Here is a 17,801-nt window from a genome sequence, read left to right on the forward strand (position 1 = left end):
ATGCTCTTTGGGTTTCAGAATTTCCCATCTTAGAGAATTTAGTTTCCTACCTGCCTGAATTTATATTGCTTGAAATCTTCATACATCCTTAATTTCTTTTAACACTGGAGTCTCTTCATCAGAGAAAAGTAACTATTGGAAACTTTAAAATGCACATTTTCCTTGTGCCTAGTGTATAAAGGGCAGACTGGTTCCAAGCCATAAATATAAACAGGTCTGTTTGTTCTTAAAAGGATTTAGGTTGAGTGAAGTTGCTTTATAGGTATGTAACTTCTTAGTATTGAAGTTGGGAAATGAAAGAGAAAACATATCATCTACTCACCACTCAATGTGTTTGGCTATAGTATTTTCACCTTAGCTATTCCTTGAGCGGCGTGCACTAGCTACTCCTGGAGCTTACTTACCCAATTGTGCTGCATGAAGTTTATGTACTACTTTTTTTTTTTTTTTTTTTTTTAAGTAATACAGAACAGACCCCTAAAATACAGAAGAACTCAAAAAATCAAACCTGTCATGGGGAGAAGGAAGAGAGGCAGTGAACGAGATTCATACATCTTACTGATCATTCCAAGAAGTATAAGTAGAGCACAGCAGTTTCTAGAGCCTTCCAGACATGCTCCTCAGCAGCACAGACCTCTGTGATAGCTCTGTGGTTGGCTTGTGTTGTAGAATTCTGTAGTCATTTTCATGTGGTTTTGGGATAAAATCCAGCTCACTGATTTCCACATTGTTTAGTGTGCTTGGTATTCCAAAGAAGGTTTTTGAAACCAATATCCTTCTCTGAACATTACACAACTGTTTTCTGGAAGAATAGGATTTAATCCTACTACTTTTGGCCCAAAGGGTTTCTAAATGTTTATGCCAACATTTAGATCAATACAGCCTACTCTCATCTATGGCTACAACAGATACATGATAGGGTGTTTTCAAATTTCAGGTAGTGTTGCAAGTGCACAAAGGGGAAAGGTATGTTCATAACATAAACAGAACATGCCCATCATGGGAGATCACAACAAACATATATAAAGGCAGGTGTGGCATTGGAAACTGGAATAAGAACCCCTCATGGAACAACATGGAACAACAAGGTTTCGGGGAGGATACAGCAGGAAGTGAGGGCAGCAGTCCCTAATCAAGAGCTTCCTCCAGAGCTTGGGAGTGTCGCGATGCACAAATGTGATGGATGAAGAAAGCAGAGGGTGTAGCTGAAAAGGAAACAAACAGTGTCAATGAGTACAAGAAAAATGGACTGAAGCTTAGCAAAACTTCCATAATGAGGAATAATAACTGTAATTAAGAGGCAAAGGTGAGCGAGAGCTGATGAAAGAATTTAGCACTGAAATGCAGTGCAAGTCTAAATATAACTGGGGAGGGAACGTGGCTGTAGATCATTCTGTTATTGTTAAGTGAAGCAAAATATGGTCCTGCATCATAGGCTGTGCTATTACATTGTAACCACTCCTAAGTACTTACACACTCCTCTCAACTACTTTCTCTTGCAAAAGCTGCAGGTAAATGCTGTGACCACCATCTGCACTTGGCATTCTGCCCCTTCCATGTAGCTTTCAGAGACCTGACCTCTGATCACAAACTTTTCTGGTCTCAACCTCACCCTCTGCCCCTCCTTTCTAAGTACTATTTCCATACTTAAAGAAGTAATAGGGTATTTTGACTTGCAGTGAGTGAGAACGCTGTTGTTTAATTGGTACTTGAAAAAGGTGTATCAGGTTAGATCAACCCAGGATTATTTGTGCCTCTTTCTTAACAGGTGGTGGTAACAGCAGCTTTCTCACACTGTTCCTATGGCTAATTTCCAAGTGCTCTAACAGGAGAATATGCTGCACCTGTGCACTGTGGGGTTCTTTGTACCTTCTCTAAAACGCTGCTCCTGAAGCAACTGAAAGCATCATTAATCCTGCGTGGCTGGGGGGACAGGTGGAGCCTATATATATATATATATATATATATATGTACACATACATATATATATATACACATACATATATATATATATACACATATATATACATATATATACATATATATATGTATATATATGTGAGGTTCTGTATATATATATATACATACACATACATACATACACACATATACATACACAATGTATATATATACAGACATATCCCTAGAACCTCACTCATCATATTTCTGCACACCCTAATGCTGTAAAAAAGGCTCGGCAAGCACCACGCTTGCGTTTCAGCAGGAGGATGGTTGGGGCCGCTGTCCTTCCCAACCCAGCTGGTTCCGTAGCAGAAATTTTCAGCCAGGCGCGACGAAAGACTGCACGCCCCCATCACACCCCAGCGCCTCACGCTTTTAAGGACTTTATTTTTTATTATTAATGTTTGCCACGCAGCCCCCCGCGTTCCTCCAGGAGCGGAAGGGGCGGGCGTGTCCCTGAGGACGTGACGCGTTTCCAGATGGCGGACTACAGGCCCCAGGGGGCGTCGCGGGGTGGCGGCCATGTCCGTGCCCGTGCCGGTGCCGGTGCCGGACATGTCGGCGGCGGCCGCCCCCGAGTACGAGGTGGGGGAGCTGCACAGCCGTGCCTTCAGTGTCGGCGCCCTGGGCCGCGCCTGGCGGCAGCAGCTAGGGCCCCCCGACCTCTCTCTGGCGGCGGAGGAGGAGGAGGAGGAAGATGAGGAGGAGGAGGACATGGCCGTGGCGGAGGAGCTGGGCTGCGGCTTGGAGACGGCGGCCGAGCTGCGGGCAGTCTGCAGGTGGCCGCGGGAGCGGGGGGCTGCGGGGGTGGGTGGGTTCCTCCTCCCCCCCCCCCTCTATTTTCCTCTGGAATAAACAGTGGAGAAGGAAAACGTTTCTGCATAGAGCAGTGCTGTGCTTTTCCTTACGGTGTGGGCTTGTGGTGATGAACCGGGTAAAGACGCGGCGCTCTGCAGGTAACGGCGTCCCTGCGCAGCGCTGACCGTGTGCGGGTGTGTGTGTATGTGCTCGTAGGACGCCCTGGTGGCAGAGGGGGAATTCAGGTGAAGAAAGCAACCAGACATCAGTCTTTACACCGCCTAGACGGGCCCTGGCACCCTACGGGGGTAACTTTTGACCCTGTGCATCCTCAGCCTCTGCCTGCTTTCTCTGTCGAGGCTGGCTGTGCAAGGCTCGGCTCCTGACGCTTGGTGCAGGGGACAGTGCTGTTGTGCTGAGCTGCCCAGCCGGCACTGGGTCTGGGAAAGAAAAAAGGTTCTCATGTTGTTGTGCACTGGTTCCCATGTAGCTCTGCTCCTATTTGCAGACCGGTGAATTGCAAACTTGTGCTAGCACGGGAAGGGGAGAACCATCAGCTGAATATGAGCCAGCAGTGTGCTCAGGTGGCCAAGAAGGCCAACGTCATCCTGGCTTGTATCAGGAACAGTGTGACCAGCAGGGCTAGGGAGGTGATCGTCCCCCTGTACTCGGCTCTGGTGAGGCCGCACCTCGAGTACTGTGTTCAGTTTTGGGCCCCTCGCTACAAGAAGGACATCGAGGTGCTTGAGCGGGTGCAGAGAAGGGCGATGAAGCTGGTGAGGGGCCTGGAGAACAAGTCCTACGAGGAGCGGCTGAGGGAGCTGGGCTTGTTCAGCCTGGAGAAGAGGAGGCTCAGGGGCAATCTTATTGCTCTCTACAGATGCCTTAAAGGAGGCTGTAGAGAGGTGGGGGTTGGGGTTGGTCTGTTCTCCCACATGCCTGGTGACAGGACGAGGGGGAATGGACTAAAGTTGCACCAGGGGAGGTTTAGGTTAGATGTTAGGAAGAACTTCTTCACTGAAAGGGTTGTGAGGCATTGGAACAGGCTGCCCAGGGAAGTGGTGGAGTCACCATCCCTGGAAGTCTTTAAAAGACGTTTAGATGTAGAGCTTAGGGAAATGGTTTAGTGGGGACTGTTAGTGTTAGTTCAGAGGCTGGACTCGATGATCTTGAGGTCTCTTCCAACCTAGAAATTCTGTGATCCAGGTGCTAGATCAGCAGGATCTATCATGTTAAGGCTGAGAGGCATCAGACTTCCAGATCAGATAAGTAGTGAGAATCACCTGCTCTTACCCGACCTCTAGGAAAGGCTGGATTTCACACAGCAATTGCTTCAGAAAGCGTCACAGCTGGTGGTTTGCCTGCAGCTCATCAGTTACAAAGATGCACCAGAGCTCTGTTGCTATATGTATGGCTTTGTGCAAGTCCCTTGATGGTTGTTTCCTCAAAGGAGGGAGAAGCATGTACTTTTTTTTGTAAAAGCAAGGTGGAGGTGGCTCTCTTTCATGCATGGAGTAGAATGAACTTAGTCTCTGTAGTGCTTTAACCCCAGCAAGCAGCTGAACCCCAGGTAGCTGGTCACTCACTCCCCCCAGCTGGATGGAGGGGGAGCACTTAGAAAGATAAAAGCGGTGTAATGAGAAAGAAAGAAAGAAAGAAAGAAAAAAGAAAAAGAATAATAATAAGAGGGGGGATGACACAAATTAAAAGAGTGACAGAAAGGCAGTTGCTTACCACCAGCTGACTGATATCTAGCTAGTTGCTGAGTATGGTGCCTCCCCCAGTCATCTTCCCCTCTTACTTCTGAGCACAACGTTGCATAGTACAAGACATTCCCCTGTTCCTCTGGGCCAACTTTCCTGGCTGTGTCCCCTCCCAGCTCCTGGTGCACCCCCAGCCTTCTGACTGTCAGGGCAGTGTATGAAGCAAAGACCTTGCTGCTATGCAAGCACTGCTCTGCAACAAGTAAAATGCCAGTGTGATGTCAGCACTGTTTTCATCATAAATCCAAAACACAGCACCAAAGGAGCTGCTGGAAATAAAATCAGCTATCCCAGCCAAACCAGGACAGTCTCAGATGTGAACAAGAAGGCAAAAGTTGGTAATGTAGCTGGAGTTGCTATCTATATGGGTACACTAAGTGCAAGGTGCATATGAAATCGGACAAGTTGTGTGGTGAGTGTCTTGCTAAATGTTTCCACGCTTTTACTTCAAATTGTGGTGATAACATGACAGCAAAGCCAACATCACCAACGTTTTTTGAGATGTTCATTAACTGGTAATTACTGTTTGTTTAAATGGTGATGGTGCTTGAGAGGGAGGAGGAGGTGTAGGAACGTACCACACTGCTTCAGTAAAAGGCAAGAAACATGCAGAATTGGAGCCCAGGAGCACTGAGTTCAAAGTTGGAGCCCAAACATACCTGTGTGTATGTTGTGTGTGATGGTGAAAGTTTGGGAAGCCAATCGGAAATCAGGCCCTTTAGGGACAGTTGTAGTGCAGGAAGAAATCAGGACAGTGAGTTATATTTTGCCTTGTCTATGGAGGAGAAACTTGCTAAGCGTTCTCACATTTTCTAGTGCTAACTTAACTAACCCAGTGCTTTGCTTCAGCTGTCATAGTCCTGGTGATTGGGATTTTTTTAGCATTACTAGGCTTAGGAAAAATAGAGGCTGATGCTAGCATTATAGAGGCTAATGCTAGAGGCTAGTATTAAAAACAGGTCATGTGTTCTGGTGTGGCAGCACTTGTGCAAATGACTCTTTTAAGTTCTCCCTCTGTAGGTATAGTTCCTGTTCCTGTGCTGTGGCTTACTCTCTGCAGTGACCCTGTTTCTTGATCCTTGATACTGCTACTTTTGCTTAAATTTCAAGCAGATTTTCTGTGCTTTATATTTCCCTTCCTTTATTCCATGCTCTTCTCTTCTGTCTCCTTCCATCTATGACTGCTACATTTCATCTGCTGTCTGCATTTGCTGGGGTTACAGAGCAGTGCTGACCATTTGCTGCTGAGTAAAACGTGGAAAGTGATGCTGCGAGCAAGAAATTTTGGAAAAGGGAGGCAAAAAGGGAGAGAGGGTCTATGAGGGAGAAAGAACAGATCATCTGGCAGCTGCCTGTTGGCTTTGCAGGAGAATGAAGATAAACCTGCACATCCTGGTGTGACCTTTTCCCTCATGCAGGCTGGAATCCCAATCCCTAATCTCCACGTGCTTTTGCTTTTAAATTAAATAGTCCTAGCCTCTTGAATCTCTCCTTAACATTGGCCAACCTCAAGTCACCACCTCTGATCACTTTCACTTGCCTGCTCTGAGCTGTTTGTACTTGTCCCTTGAGAAGAGTTGACAGCTGTGGACTGCACCAAGACCTGTTCTGTGCAGTCTGCTGGTCACACTTGTTGTTGGTCTAAATATAGTTTCCTAGGCACTGACATGAAGGCGTGTTGGATATAAACACATTTTCTTGAGTGAGCTACTTGTGACTGAAGTTCTGGCAAGTTAAGCTGTTTTGCTTTGGTTAGAAGAGAAATGGCAAGATGTGGATACTCCTGCTGTACCTGTGTTTAAAAGAAAACTGGTACAGCAGGAGTAAGGGAATCTTTCCTAGACTCAGGATAAAGCTTCAAAACCCACAGTGGAGTCTTTTTCACAATATTTATGATACAGTGTATCTTTAAGTATTCCTTATGATTTAGACTTTTCTGGTGAGAAGAAATGGAATAATATTTAAATGCTGTTTAACTTGCTGTGCATCCCAGTGTATTGTGGTTGAATCTCTCCTTTTTTTGCACCTGTGTATTTTTCCATTTGCAGGAGAATAACTGCACTTTCACTTTACTTGAATTTGACTCAGTAAGAACAGTTTGCATGCTGCTCAATTTGTGTGCAAACCACGGTTGTATGGATTGTGTGCAGGTATAAAATGCAGTCCCCAGCTAGAAGATCCTGTCAGCTCTTAAATAACCAAGATGTTGGGAGAGTCAGGTTTTGCCCCTTGTTCCGTCAGTCAGCACAGAGATTTACGCTGGGTGTCAGTAGTGATGTTTGAGAGACTGAAGTGTTTTAATGCTGGAGGTGCTCGGCTATGTTACTCTGTTCTGCCTTCAGAGTGGTTTGTTGGGTAGGCTTAGGCTCAGATCAGTGTGGATTTTAGGTAGGTCAAGAGAGGTGAGGCTTACAGGTACCTTATTTCTCTTCAGCCCTGATTCACCTTCTTGTTTTATTAGAAGGAGGTAGTTGTAAATATCTCTAGGGATGTGTTATAAAGCTGCATTAAGCTAGCATTAGTGTCTTATCGTATTAGTATTTAGCATCTCATAGCGTTAGTGTCTCAAAGGCGATGAAAGTACAGCCCTCAAAATATGTGTCATACAGAGAGTAGTATAAACACGGTATCTGTTTTAGCAGAAAAGCATCAGGCAAAATACTAAAGAATCCTCAAAGTTTTTAATTTCTAAAACAGAGAAAGTTTTTTGTGTTGCCAGAATATTCTGAGAAAAGTGAGGCCGTGGTGATTAAGGGCTTTGCTGATGTTCTGTTTCCATGTCCAAATTACCACAGGCCTGGCCTTAGGCTTCTTATTTTTAGCCTTCTTCCAAGGGGACGTGAATTTTGTGTAGTACTTTGCATGCTTTATTTAAGTGCGACCTTTGCCTGTTGTTCCCTGTCACTATCCTACAGTTCATCTCAATGCCTGTTAAGCAATTTGGGCATCTGCTGTAATTATTTCCCCCCAGCCATAGCTGAGTGCACTGTTGAGTGTATGACTGCTCTTTGTCTTGAAGCAGCTTGCCTCGGGAGTGAGGTGCGCCTGGTGCAAGCTTTCTGCTGTGCAGTTTGGTAAGTTAGGCACGTGACACCCACTACCTGGGCTTAATTCCCCTAGGGAATAGCCATACACCTTACCAAGGCAGATTTTCCTAAAACTGTGGACCAAGCATTTGTGGTGTGGTTCCGCTGCAGTGGAGTTACTCCAGTGTGGCCTACAGAAAAGGCCATGTAGCAAGGTCTCTCAGGACTTAAATGCCTGTGATACAGTGAGGCTGATTCAAAAGCCTGAAAAAGGTATTCTGCATGTAACGTTCCTTTAGAAATCAAAGGTTTCTGACTTTGAGGAGTTTGAAATGGCAGTATCAAGGCTCACAAAGGTCCATGCAGCCTCCTAGGAATCCAGTGTCATTTTCTCTTCGTGCTAGCCACCATTCCAGCCTTACACGGAAAATGAGGAAACAGCTTGCATGACAGGTGTTTTTCACTGTGTCTTCTTGAAGCTGCTTCCTAGGGAATGTGAGTTGTTTCCTGGCGTGGATGATTAGTGGGCATTCTGCAGATGCCACAGCCAGAGATTGCTGTCTAATGCTATGGGTGGGAAGGAAAGCATATGTTAAGTACTGGTGAGTTTGACACGGTATGCTTGTGTAGAAGGGAAACTGACTTGCGGAAAACAGACTCCACAATCAGTAAGACTGTAAAGTAGGAATGCTTATGCAGCACAGGGAGTAGTCCCACCAAAATCATGCGCACGTGACATGGCAACTTGCCATGGTTATGTAAAGAGTTGCATATGCATGAAGTATACATGCATATGCAATATGCAATATACATGCATATACAATGTGCCTGTTCATACACATAACCTGTCCCTGCTTCATATTAAAATTAGCTCAAGAAGTCATTTTCATAACCTCCTCACATCTGCACTTGTGCAGTGTCTCCTGGTGGTGGTCGCCGGGGTTTGTGGGCATGAAGGTTGGTGACTCTTCCTTGTCACCACTAGTTGACCTCTTGTGTTTGCGCAGACTCAAAACCACAAAATCCTCATCCTGACAAGAGCTCCTTGGCTCTTGTCCATCCACAGAACCAGTTTCTGCAAGTTTCTTAAGACAGGCTCACGCTCCCATCAAGAGACTAATCTTGGTAAGGGGCCCAAGGCTTCTTGCTCTAATTAATTTGCACAATGGACAACAGTTACCAAAGACACTAAGTAGCATCCACTAGTTTAATACTGTCAGCGCTCTACCTCTACTTGATAAGATTCTCCTAACTCCCTCTCTCAAAATGGGATTTTGTTGCCTTTGATGTAGGTAGAATTTTACAACATTAGGTTTCAAATCTTGCAAACAACCTACATGTTGCTTAAAGAGCAAAGGGCCTAGGCATGTTTACAAAATGGCAGGACCTCAAGAAATTCAGGGCTTTTAGGTAAATAGGGTCACTGATGCAAGTGCAGGAAGACTTCAGCAAACAGCCTAGGCAAGCTGGTGGGATTTAGATTGTGTTTATTGGCCACGGAAGGGTTATTTGTGAATTGCTTTACCTGCCAGGGGCTATATTTACTTCAATGGATGGGCTGTTCATAACAGTGACCTGTGCTGAATGGAGAACAACCCTATCTAAAGCTGATGCTTGATGTATATTCTCCGAAGTACTCTTTATGTTGCTTAAAATGACTATTCTTTAGCAGCAGTCTGCATTCAATACAAGGCTGACATAATTGTCTCTGCCTGTAGTTCCTCTGGCGGAAATCTTAAGGATAAGGTTGATTCTTTTTCTAAGGGGTTGCAAGTAATTGCTGCATTGTTTTTATTTGTTTCTTTTTAAAAATAATACATCTGAATGAATCTTCTCAGTAACTTGAAATACACAGAAAAATTCTTATTTTTCTTTTGGAGTACATCTGGATGGTGTGAAAGTATCTAAACAGTAGTAAATACAAGTAATCGTCAGTGCAGAATAAATTTATTGGGTCATCAGAAGTAGGCCACCTACCCTGAACCGAAACCTTATCTCTGACGTTTACTTACTGTCAGCTGATAGCAGCTGGTTCCAGACTTCTGTTTCTCAATTGCTGTATACTCCTGTGCAGTCCTGCTCTAATGACTTATCCATTACTGCAATTATAGACTTCCCGAGCTTAGTATTGTTGACATGGAGGACATTAGAAGATGATAATGAAAAAGAATATAACCAAATCATGCATTACATTGAGAATAGATAGTACAATCTTTTTTTTTTTTTTCCTCCTGGATTCCACCAGTGCTCTCCTTCTCTATATGGAGAGGTTTGCATAGCTTTGTTGGGATTCAACCTGAACAATGACATAAGCAGCGATATAAGCCCTGACTTTATATAGTCTGCAAGCAGTGGGGAGACAGATCAAGTCTGATTCAAAGTGGGTGATACTTCTCTATTTTAAATTTGTTTTGTTTTTTTTTTTTTAGACTATTTTCATGTTGGATAAAATTTGCCTTGATTAATAATAAAATAATAATAATAAAAAAAACTGTTTTTTGAATCAGCATTTTTCTGTCTGTTTTTAAATAAAAAAGGTAAGTGATGCTGGTATAATAGTGTCTAATCTGAAGCCTACACATGGATAGTTGGGTCTGTTTGTGGCGTGATGTGGAATAACTTTATATTATAAAACTGTGACAGGATGCAGATGTGGTGTTCTGAAGGATTTTTTTTTTTTTTTTTTTTTAATGTATTGATGAGAAGGCACTTCTTTACTCTGAGGGTGATAGAGCAATGGCACAGGTTGTCCAGAGAGGTTGTGGAGTCTCCTTCTCTGGAGATACTCAAAACCTGCCTGGATGCCATCCTGTGCAACGTGCTCTGGGTGATCCTGCTTGGCAGAGTAGTTGGACTAGATGATCTCCAGAGGTCCCTTCCAACCTCGGCCATTCTGTGGTTTAGTGAGAAATTTCATCCTTGTTTATGGTATGAAAGCATGACATTTGTATAATCTGTTTAAATCAGTACTGCAGCCAAACCAGTTCTGCTCTTCCATCCTACATCCTGCAGTGATTTGCACTACAGCAAAAAATTCTAGTTAGCTGTACTTTGGAAACTGTATGGGCACAAAAAGAGTGAGTGTTAAAAGGGTCTGAGGATGGAAAGAAGGATGCAAGGAAGGGTGGACCTACCACTTTCAGCAGAAATGTTGTTTAATTCCCACTGGAAGAAGTATGGTGTAAATTAATGCCTTAATACAGCAGTCAGTGCTTGTGTGAATGTGGTGGCTTGCCTATATGTGTTTAGGTGAGTTGTTAGCTTTGCCATATGGGTTGAGGCTGATGGTTCTTTTTGGTTGAATCTGTTTTGCCATATATCATCAGAAAATTGGAGCAGGTGGGTGGGATTTTAAAAAGTCAAGTGACGTTCTTAGTTTATAAAAAGTGTTGGACACACATGGGGCTTGTTACACCTCTGTAGACAGCTGTGCTATGTTAGGAAGAACGTGAAACAGAGAAAACTTGCCCAATGTCTGTGAAAGCCAGGAATAAATTCAAGGACTCTTTTACTTCTGGTTCTCTGTCTTACCAGGGCATAAGAGCAGTAGAGTTGATTTAGGCTATGCAAGCTGTGCCTTGTTTATTTGCATTTTACTGTCTTTGTTCCTTTTAAGAACAACTTACAGATTTTTGTTAAGTATGAAAAAATGTGCAATAACTGTTTTCTTTGTTGTCCTAGTGTTGATATGTTAATGTCTCCCGATAAAGACAAGGACCCAGAAGTTATTCCTGAAGATAGCAGTTTACTAACTCTTCGGTATGTTGCTACCATATACTGTCTGTATCCTCATTTGGGGGAAGGGAAGAAGACCAAACAAACACAACAGCGAGGTTAGCTGCACGTTCATTTTCTAGGCCATGGCGTACTTTCTGAAGCAGTGTCTAGAAATACTCTAAGGGCAGAAACACCATGTTAGGACAAGCTAGTTGGTATGAGTCTTCTGCTTGAATGTTACTTTGGATTTTTTTTTTTATTTTTTTATTGAAGATATGACACAGAATACACCATCTTTCTTCCTGGAAGAATTGAGGATTCCTGAACCTAGGTGCTTCTGAATTAGTGCATTTTGAGCACACAGGAAACTTCCTGAGAGCATGTGAAGAAGGTTACTGTAAAAAATAAAAAAATACATCTTTAGTTCTTATCTCTAGCAACCCACAGTCCTATTGTAACATCCGAAGTGTTACTACTGACATTATGGCCATATAGTTCTTTAAAATCTTCCTGAAGACCTTCAGGAACCTTCAGAAGGGGGTGAATAGACTTGTCCTGGAAGTTAAAATGGGTTTGTTATTCACACAGTGGTTGAATTTGTGTATTGTAGTCAATATTCTAGGTGTTGCGCTCTTTGTTTTTCTTTAGAAGTTCTTTTTAGGAAAGTATTTCCAGGGGTTGAGAATATTAGTGTTTTTTTTTTTTTTTTTTTTCCTTTTTTCTTCTTTGTTGGAGTATGAATTGAATTTTTCTAAAGCATGAGGACTAGAAAAAACAGCTTCCTCAAAGGTAGCAAGGGTCTGTAGGGTGTCTGCAGGGTCAACATTTTGTTTTCTCTCGTGTTAAAAAACTGCCCACAAACAAACTGTAATTTGAGTATTGAGGGGGGAGAAAAAGCTGAAATCCACAACCTGGGATGATGAATAGGAATTGTCAAACAGGATTATTGCAAATGTTGTTTGTACTAAGATGGCCAGAAATCTTGCTCTTTGAAAGCTGCACTGTAGTGCCCTGTGTTATTTGAAATATGTCTACAGATTGTGTACAGAAGTTGTTTAATGACGTTTTTGTCCTGTGTTTATGTCCATCAGAATTAGAAAGAAGGTACTAGAGAGGAGAGAAGAAAGAATCATTGTGGATCGGGCTTGCAGGCAAGAAACTCTTGCCTATGAGATGGTAAGATTTCCCTGTCATCTCACAGGAGTTCAGTGCTGCCTAGCACAGCCAAAATCCGACTACTGGTTGCTTTTTTTTTTTTTTTTTCCCCATTACTCTGAACCTGTGTACACTGTAAATGTTTGCAGATCTGAATCTGCAGATCATGACTGAGATTAAAGACATTTTATGGAGAGATAACACAGGAACTCTTCTCTCGTTCTGTTGATACCAAACATGGTAAGGAGGAACTCCAGCCCTTTACCGCTGTATGAGTGCTTTTACTTGGCTGCCACTAAAGCATTGTGTAGGGTGTCAAGTGTACTGAGCATTGTATGAGCTTACTGTAGAGCTAGACAAAATGCATGGCATTGTTGCTTGCGGAGTCCTGTGTTGATATCTAAGCTTTAATGTATAAATAGTTGTCAACTGGTTTCTGTAGAGCTGAAAGAGGAAAACAGTAGAGGCGAAGTCCCTAGTTCTGAGCTTCATAACCCGTGTTTCTCAGCCATTCTGGTTTGCCGCCGTAGCTGGCTGTCTCTAATTGGCAAAAGTACCTCAGTTTCTCCAGAGCCGAGGAATAAAGGGAAATGTTTGAAACCACAGTTTTTCACTTTCCCGTGTTGAAGGAACAAGGCTGTTAATTCAGAAGGCTGCAGAAAGACAGTCGAAAACAAGTTACGGTTAGAAGAGTTTCTCAGACTTTTATCCAGGGATCATGGTATATAAGAATTTGCCAATATAATATCTATTTGTATCTTTTTTTTTATTCCAGGAGTCACATGCGATTGGAAAGAGGCCAGACAATCCAGTAGATCTAGTAGAAGAGGGAGAACTGATTTTAACTCTGAACATTTTCTATCCTGTCATATTTCAGAAGGTTGGTACTAAACCCTTTAAACTATATTCTAATACCTCTGCTTGGGTAATGTACTGCTTTCCCAAGCATTTAAAATCAGTGACACCACTGAGGAAGCATGATAAATTCTTCAGCTGTGGTAACTTCTCAAGGCTTTTACAGAATGTGTTTTTCCCTTTGGTACTGGTATACACAAAGATATTTCTACATAAAACTGGTAATTTCCATCTGTAAAAGAGGCTGAGGCAAGTTTAAATCTTAATCAGGAAGGTGTTGTGCTGTGTGCTGCTATTAAATACCTCAAGCTGTCAAGTCAAGAGCAGTTCTTATCCTGAAGTAGTTTTCACTTGAACCTTTTATGCTGTTTTCTTTGTAGCATAAAGATCACAAACCCTATCAGACAGTCCTTGTACTGGGCAGCCAGAAGCTTACTGAACTGAGAGACTCCATTTCCTGCGTCAGTGACCTCCAGATAGGTGGAGAGTTCAGCAGTCAGCCAGATCAAGCACCAGAGCACATCAGCAAGGTAAAACCTTCTGCTTGGAGCACTTGTAAGAACTTGGAAAACATAGTAGGGAGGGGCTTGTTCATTGCTGTGTGTTTTTTTTTTTTTTTTTTTTTGTCCCTTCAGTACTATATTTAGCTAGATTGGTTCTGAGTGGGGTTTGCGCCACAAGTAAATACTTCCTGGTGGCACTGCCAAGCTGACCTCCTACGTACATTTTTGATGGCATGTCAAGAGAAATGTCATTAGTGCTATTGCTGGAAAGTAGTAACCCTAACAGTGACTTCTTGTGGAGAGATGTCCATGTGGACTGTTTTTTACACTGAGCAATATTCTGAAACACCAGAGGTAATGGAAAACTAAAGATGGACTTTACATCTTTGAACACAACTCATAGAATCATTAAGGTTGGAAAAGACCTCCAAGATCGTCTGGTCCAACCATCACCCTACCACCAATGTCACCCACTAAACCACGCCCTGGGTCCAGCACTGGGTCCAGCCTTTCCTTGAACACCTCCAGGGATGGTGACTCCACCACCTCCCTGGGCAACCCATTCCAATGCCTGACTGCTCTTTCTGAGAAGGAATGTCTCCTCATTTCCAACCTGAATCTCCCCTCATGCAACTCAAGGCCATACCCTCTAGTTATCTGCTAGAAGAGGCCGATCCCCAGCTCCCCACACCTTCCTTTCAGGTAGTTGTAGAGAGCAATAAAGTCTTCCCCGAGCTTCCTCATTTCCAGACTAAACACCCCCAGTTCCCTCAGCCGCTCCTCACAGGACGTGTGTTCGAGGCCCTTCACCAGCTTTGTAGCTCTTGTATGGACATGCTCCAGGCCCTCAATGTCCTTCTTGTAGTGAGGGGCCCAAAGCTGAACACAGCACTCAAGGTGCAGCCTCACCAGAGCAGAGTACAGGGGAACGATCACCTCCCTGGTCCTGATGGCTGCACTATTGCTGATACAAGCCAGGATGCCATTGGTCTTCTTGGCCACCTGGGCACACTGCCATTTCATGTTCAGGTGAGCATTGACCAGCACCCCCATGTCCTTTTCCTCTGCACAGCTTTCCAGCCACTCTGGCCCAAGCCTGTAGTGCTGCATGGGGTTGTTGTGGCCAAAGTGCAGGACCTGGCACTTATCCATATTGAACCTCATCCCATTGGCCTCTGCCCATCAACCCAACCTGTCCAGGTCCCTTTGCAGAGCCTTCCTACCCTCCAGCAGATCAACACTTCCCCCCCAGCTTGGTGTCATCTACAAACTTACTGAGGGAGCGCTCAATTCCCTCATCCAAGTTATCAATACAGATTTTAAAGAGGATGGGCCCCAACACTGACCTCTGGGGAACGCCACTGGTGACCGGTCACCAGCTGGATTCCACCCCATTCACCACCACTCTCTGGGCCCAGCCCTCCAGCCAATTTTTAGCCCAGTGAAGAGTGTCTCTGTCCAAGCCATGGGCTGCCAGCTTCTCCAGCAGAATACTGTGGGAGACCATGAGAAAGGCCTTGCTGAAGTCTAGGTAGACTACATCAGTGGCCTTTCCCTCATCCACCAGGCAGGTCACCTGGTTATAGAAGGAGATGAGGTTGGTCAGGCAGGACTTAGCTTTCATGAACCCATGCTGACTGGGCCTGATCCCCTGGGTGTCCTGTATACACTGCATGATTGCATTCAAGATGCCCTGTTCCATCACCTTTGCTGGCACCAAGGTGAGGCTGACAGGCCTGTAGTTCCCCAGGTCCTCCTTCTCTATAGATGGGAGTCACATTAGCACATCTCCAGTCATCTGGGACCTCTGTGAATGACCATGACTGCTTGTAGGTGATGGAAAGTGGCCCACAGCCTCTGGGCAGTGTGTGCCAGTGCTCTGTCACTGTAAAATGTTTCTTGATGTACAGACAGAACCTCCTGTGTTTCAGTCGGTGCTTGTTACCTCTTACCCTGTCACCGGGCACCACTGAAAATAGCCTGGTTCCATCCTCTGTGTACCCATGGTGATGAGATTTCCTCTGAGCCTTCTACAGGCTGAGCAGTTCCAGTTCTCTCAGTATTTCCTCATATGAAAGATGCTTCAGTCCCTTTATCCTCACGGCCCTTCACTGGACTCTATCCAGTAGCTGTATCTATCTTTGCACTTCTCCTTGCGGAACTTCATCAGGTTCCTGACAGTCCTTTTCTCTAAGCTGTTGAGGTTCTTCTGCGTGGCAGCATGACCCTATGACTTATCAGCCAGCCCTTCAAGTTTTGTGTCATCTGCAGACCTGCAGAGGGTGTATTTCACCCTATTCTCTGGATCATTAGTGAAGGTGTTAAAAAGGACTGGACCCAATGTAGACCCCTGGGGTACACTGCTAGTTACTGGCTTCCAACTAGATTTTGTGCCACAGATCCCACCCTCTGGGCCCATCTGTTTGGCCAATGTTATAAATTAATAGTATAGCTTATTATCAAAGTAATATAATTTATATGATGTGTGATAATGCGTAATCTGAAGAGAAACCATAGTGAACTCTCTACGCTGGAACCTGCACATTCTGCATTCTGTGCAATCTGAAGAGAAACCACAGTGTACTCTGCATTCTGGAAACAGTATGCTCTGGTTTCTTGTCAGTTCGTATATTATCGTCTATTATATATTGCATAATTTATATTACATTGATAGTATATTATTTATAATACTGCTTGTATTGTACTGTTGTATATATAAAACTGAAAATTTTTGCACATTCCCGTTTAAGACAACTGAAAGATGTCCTCCATCTTTTCAGTTATATAAATTAAGTAGAATAATCTTTCTACCTAGCTACTAAAGCAGTGGCTGATTGGTTCCGAGACTAGAGGGTAAACTCCCTTCCTGTGCATGCAGAGGAGTCATCTGAGACTAGCAAAGGATTCCTAGAAGACAGGGTTGAGATGTGGTGTCCTAACACAAATAACTTTTACAAAGTAAATGAATGCTACCATGCCTGGCCTCCCAGCAGGAGTTGTTTATGAGAGGTGTGCTTTGCTTCCATCTGTTTGTTTTCCTGAAGCATGACTAGGAATTGCAACAAACAGCGGAGTATAGGCTGAGTGCATGTCAGTAAAGTTGCATGATTACAACAAAATGTGTGTGTTCCTTCAGCAGGCAGGTAATCAGCTGTCATTGGGGTAGAATTATCTTATTTTGGTCTAGAAAGAAAGTAGTAGCTATACTTACTAGAAGTGTGTTAGCTTTTCCAAATTCTTGACAGTTAGTAGGATCCTAGAAGCTAATTTAAATCATAGTGGCACTATGAGAAGCTACCAAAAAGAGGCTGTTGTATGCAAGGTAGCTGTTGATGCCAGCTTTGTCTTCTCTTGAAATGAAGTTGGGGTACATAAGCTGAGCAGAAAGATCAAGTTCCTGCTCTCATTGGTTAGGGAAACATCTGTAGCTGTTCAGCTGATGCAGAGGGCAGGAGACTTTCTGGATTTTGGTGGTGTAAGTAGGCAGAATTTATTTCATCTTGGGTTTTGTGATTTTACTCTTTGCATCTGTGCCATTTTAATTTTTTTTGTAAACAAGCATTTGAGTCAAAGCAACATAAGGGGGGTGTTTAAGAAAACTAGTCAATATGGAGGTGCTTTATTCCACAGAACAAGGATCTTGATCTTTTGCGTGAGTATTATTATTATGAGTATCCCCTGGAGAAATGTGATGAGACATTCCTCCTTGCATGCTGAAGGATAATGCAAAGTCTGAGCAGAAGGAATGTGTGAGTCATATCTCTTGCTAGCGTTAATCAGGAAAGACCTGACTCAGATTCCCCAGAATCTTGACCTTTTGTCAAGGGAGATGGAAAACGGCTGCCTTCTGAAGCTTGGAGCAGCCTGTGCCCTTCAGTCTGTGCCCTTCAACCTCCCCTCATCTCTAACAATAAATGCAGTGCAAAGCTGGCCTTCTTCTGCAGCCCTAGGTCCAGGATAGACTTGTTCCAAAAGAACTTGGAAGAACACAATTTAAATGTGATGGATAAAAAAGCACAGAT

At 43.7% G+C, this 17,801-nt stretch overlaps 1 protein-coding gene across 4 annotated transcripts in view; it reads left to right on the top strand.

Annotated features, from left to right (window-relative positions):
* The first annotated feature begins 2,476 nt into the window (after positions 1 to 2,476).
* The window catches only part of SNAPC3 (small nuclear RNA activating complex polypeptide 3), a 28,957-nt gene continuing 13,632 nt past the window's right edge, over positions 2,477 to 17,801 (top strand). For all 4 annotated transcript variants that reach the window (XR_014319384.1, XM_082783783.1, XM_082783782.1 and 1 more), the window contains exons 1-5: positions 2,477 to 2,741; positions 11,231 to 11,308; positions 12,358 to 12,442; positions 13,197 to 13,301; positions 13,657 to 13,806. Coding sequence is in view for 3 of the 4 variants with exons in the window: in XM_082783783.1 (XP_082639909.1) it covers positions 2,485 to 2,741; positions 11,231 to 11,308; positions 12,358 to 12,442; positions 13,197 to 13,301; positions 13,657 to 13,806 (675 nt within the window). In the remaining variant the exon portion in view is untranslated. The remainder of the gene's footprint in view (positions 2,742 to 11,230; positions 11,309 to 12,357; positions 12,443 to 13,196; positions 13,302 to 13,656; positions 13,807 to 17,801) is intronic.

This window comes from Aythya marila, assembly GCF_965140915.1.
Source record: "Aythya marila genome assembly, chromosome: Z".
Lineage (NCBI taxonomy): Eukaryota > Metazoa > Chordata > Aves > Anseriformes > Anatidae > Aythya > Aythya marila.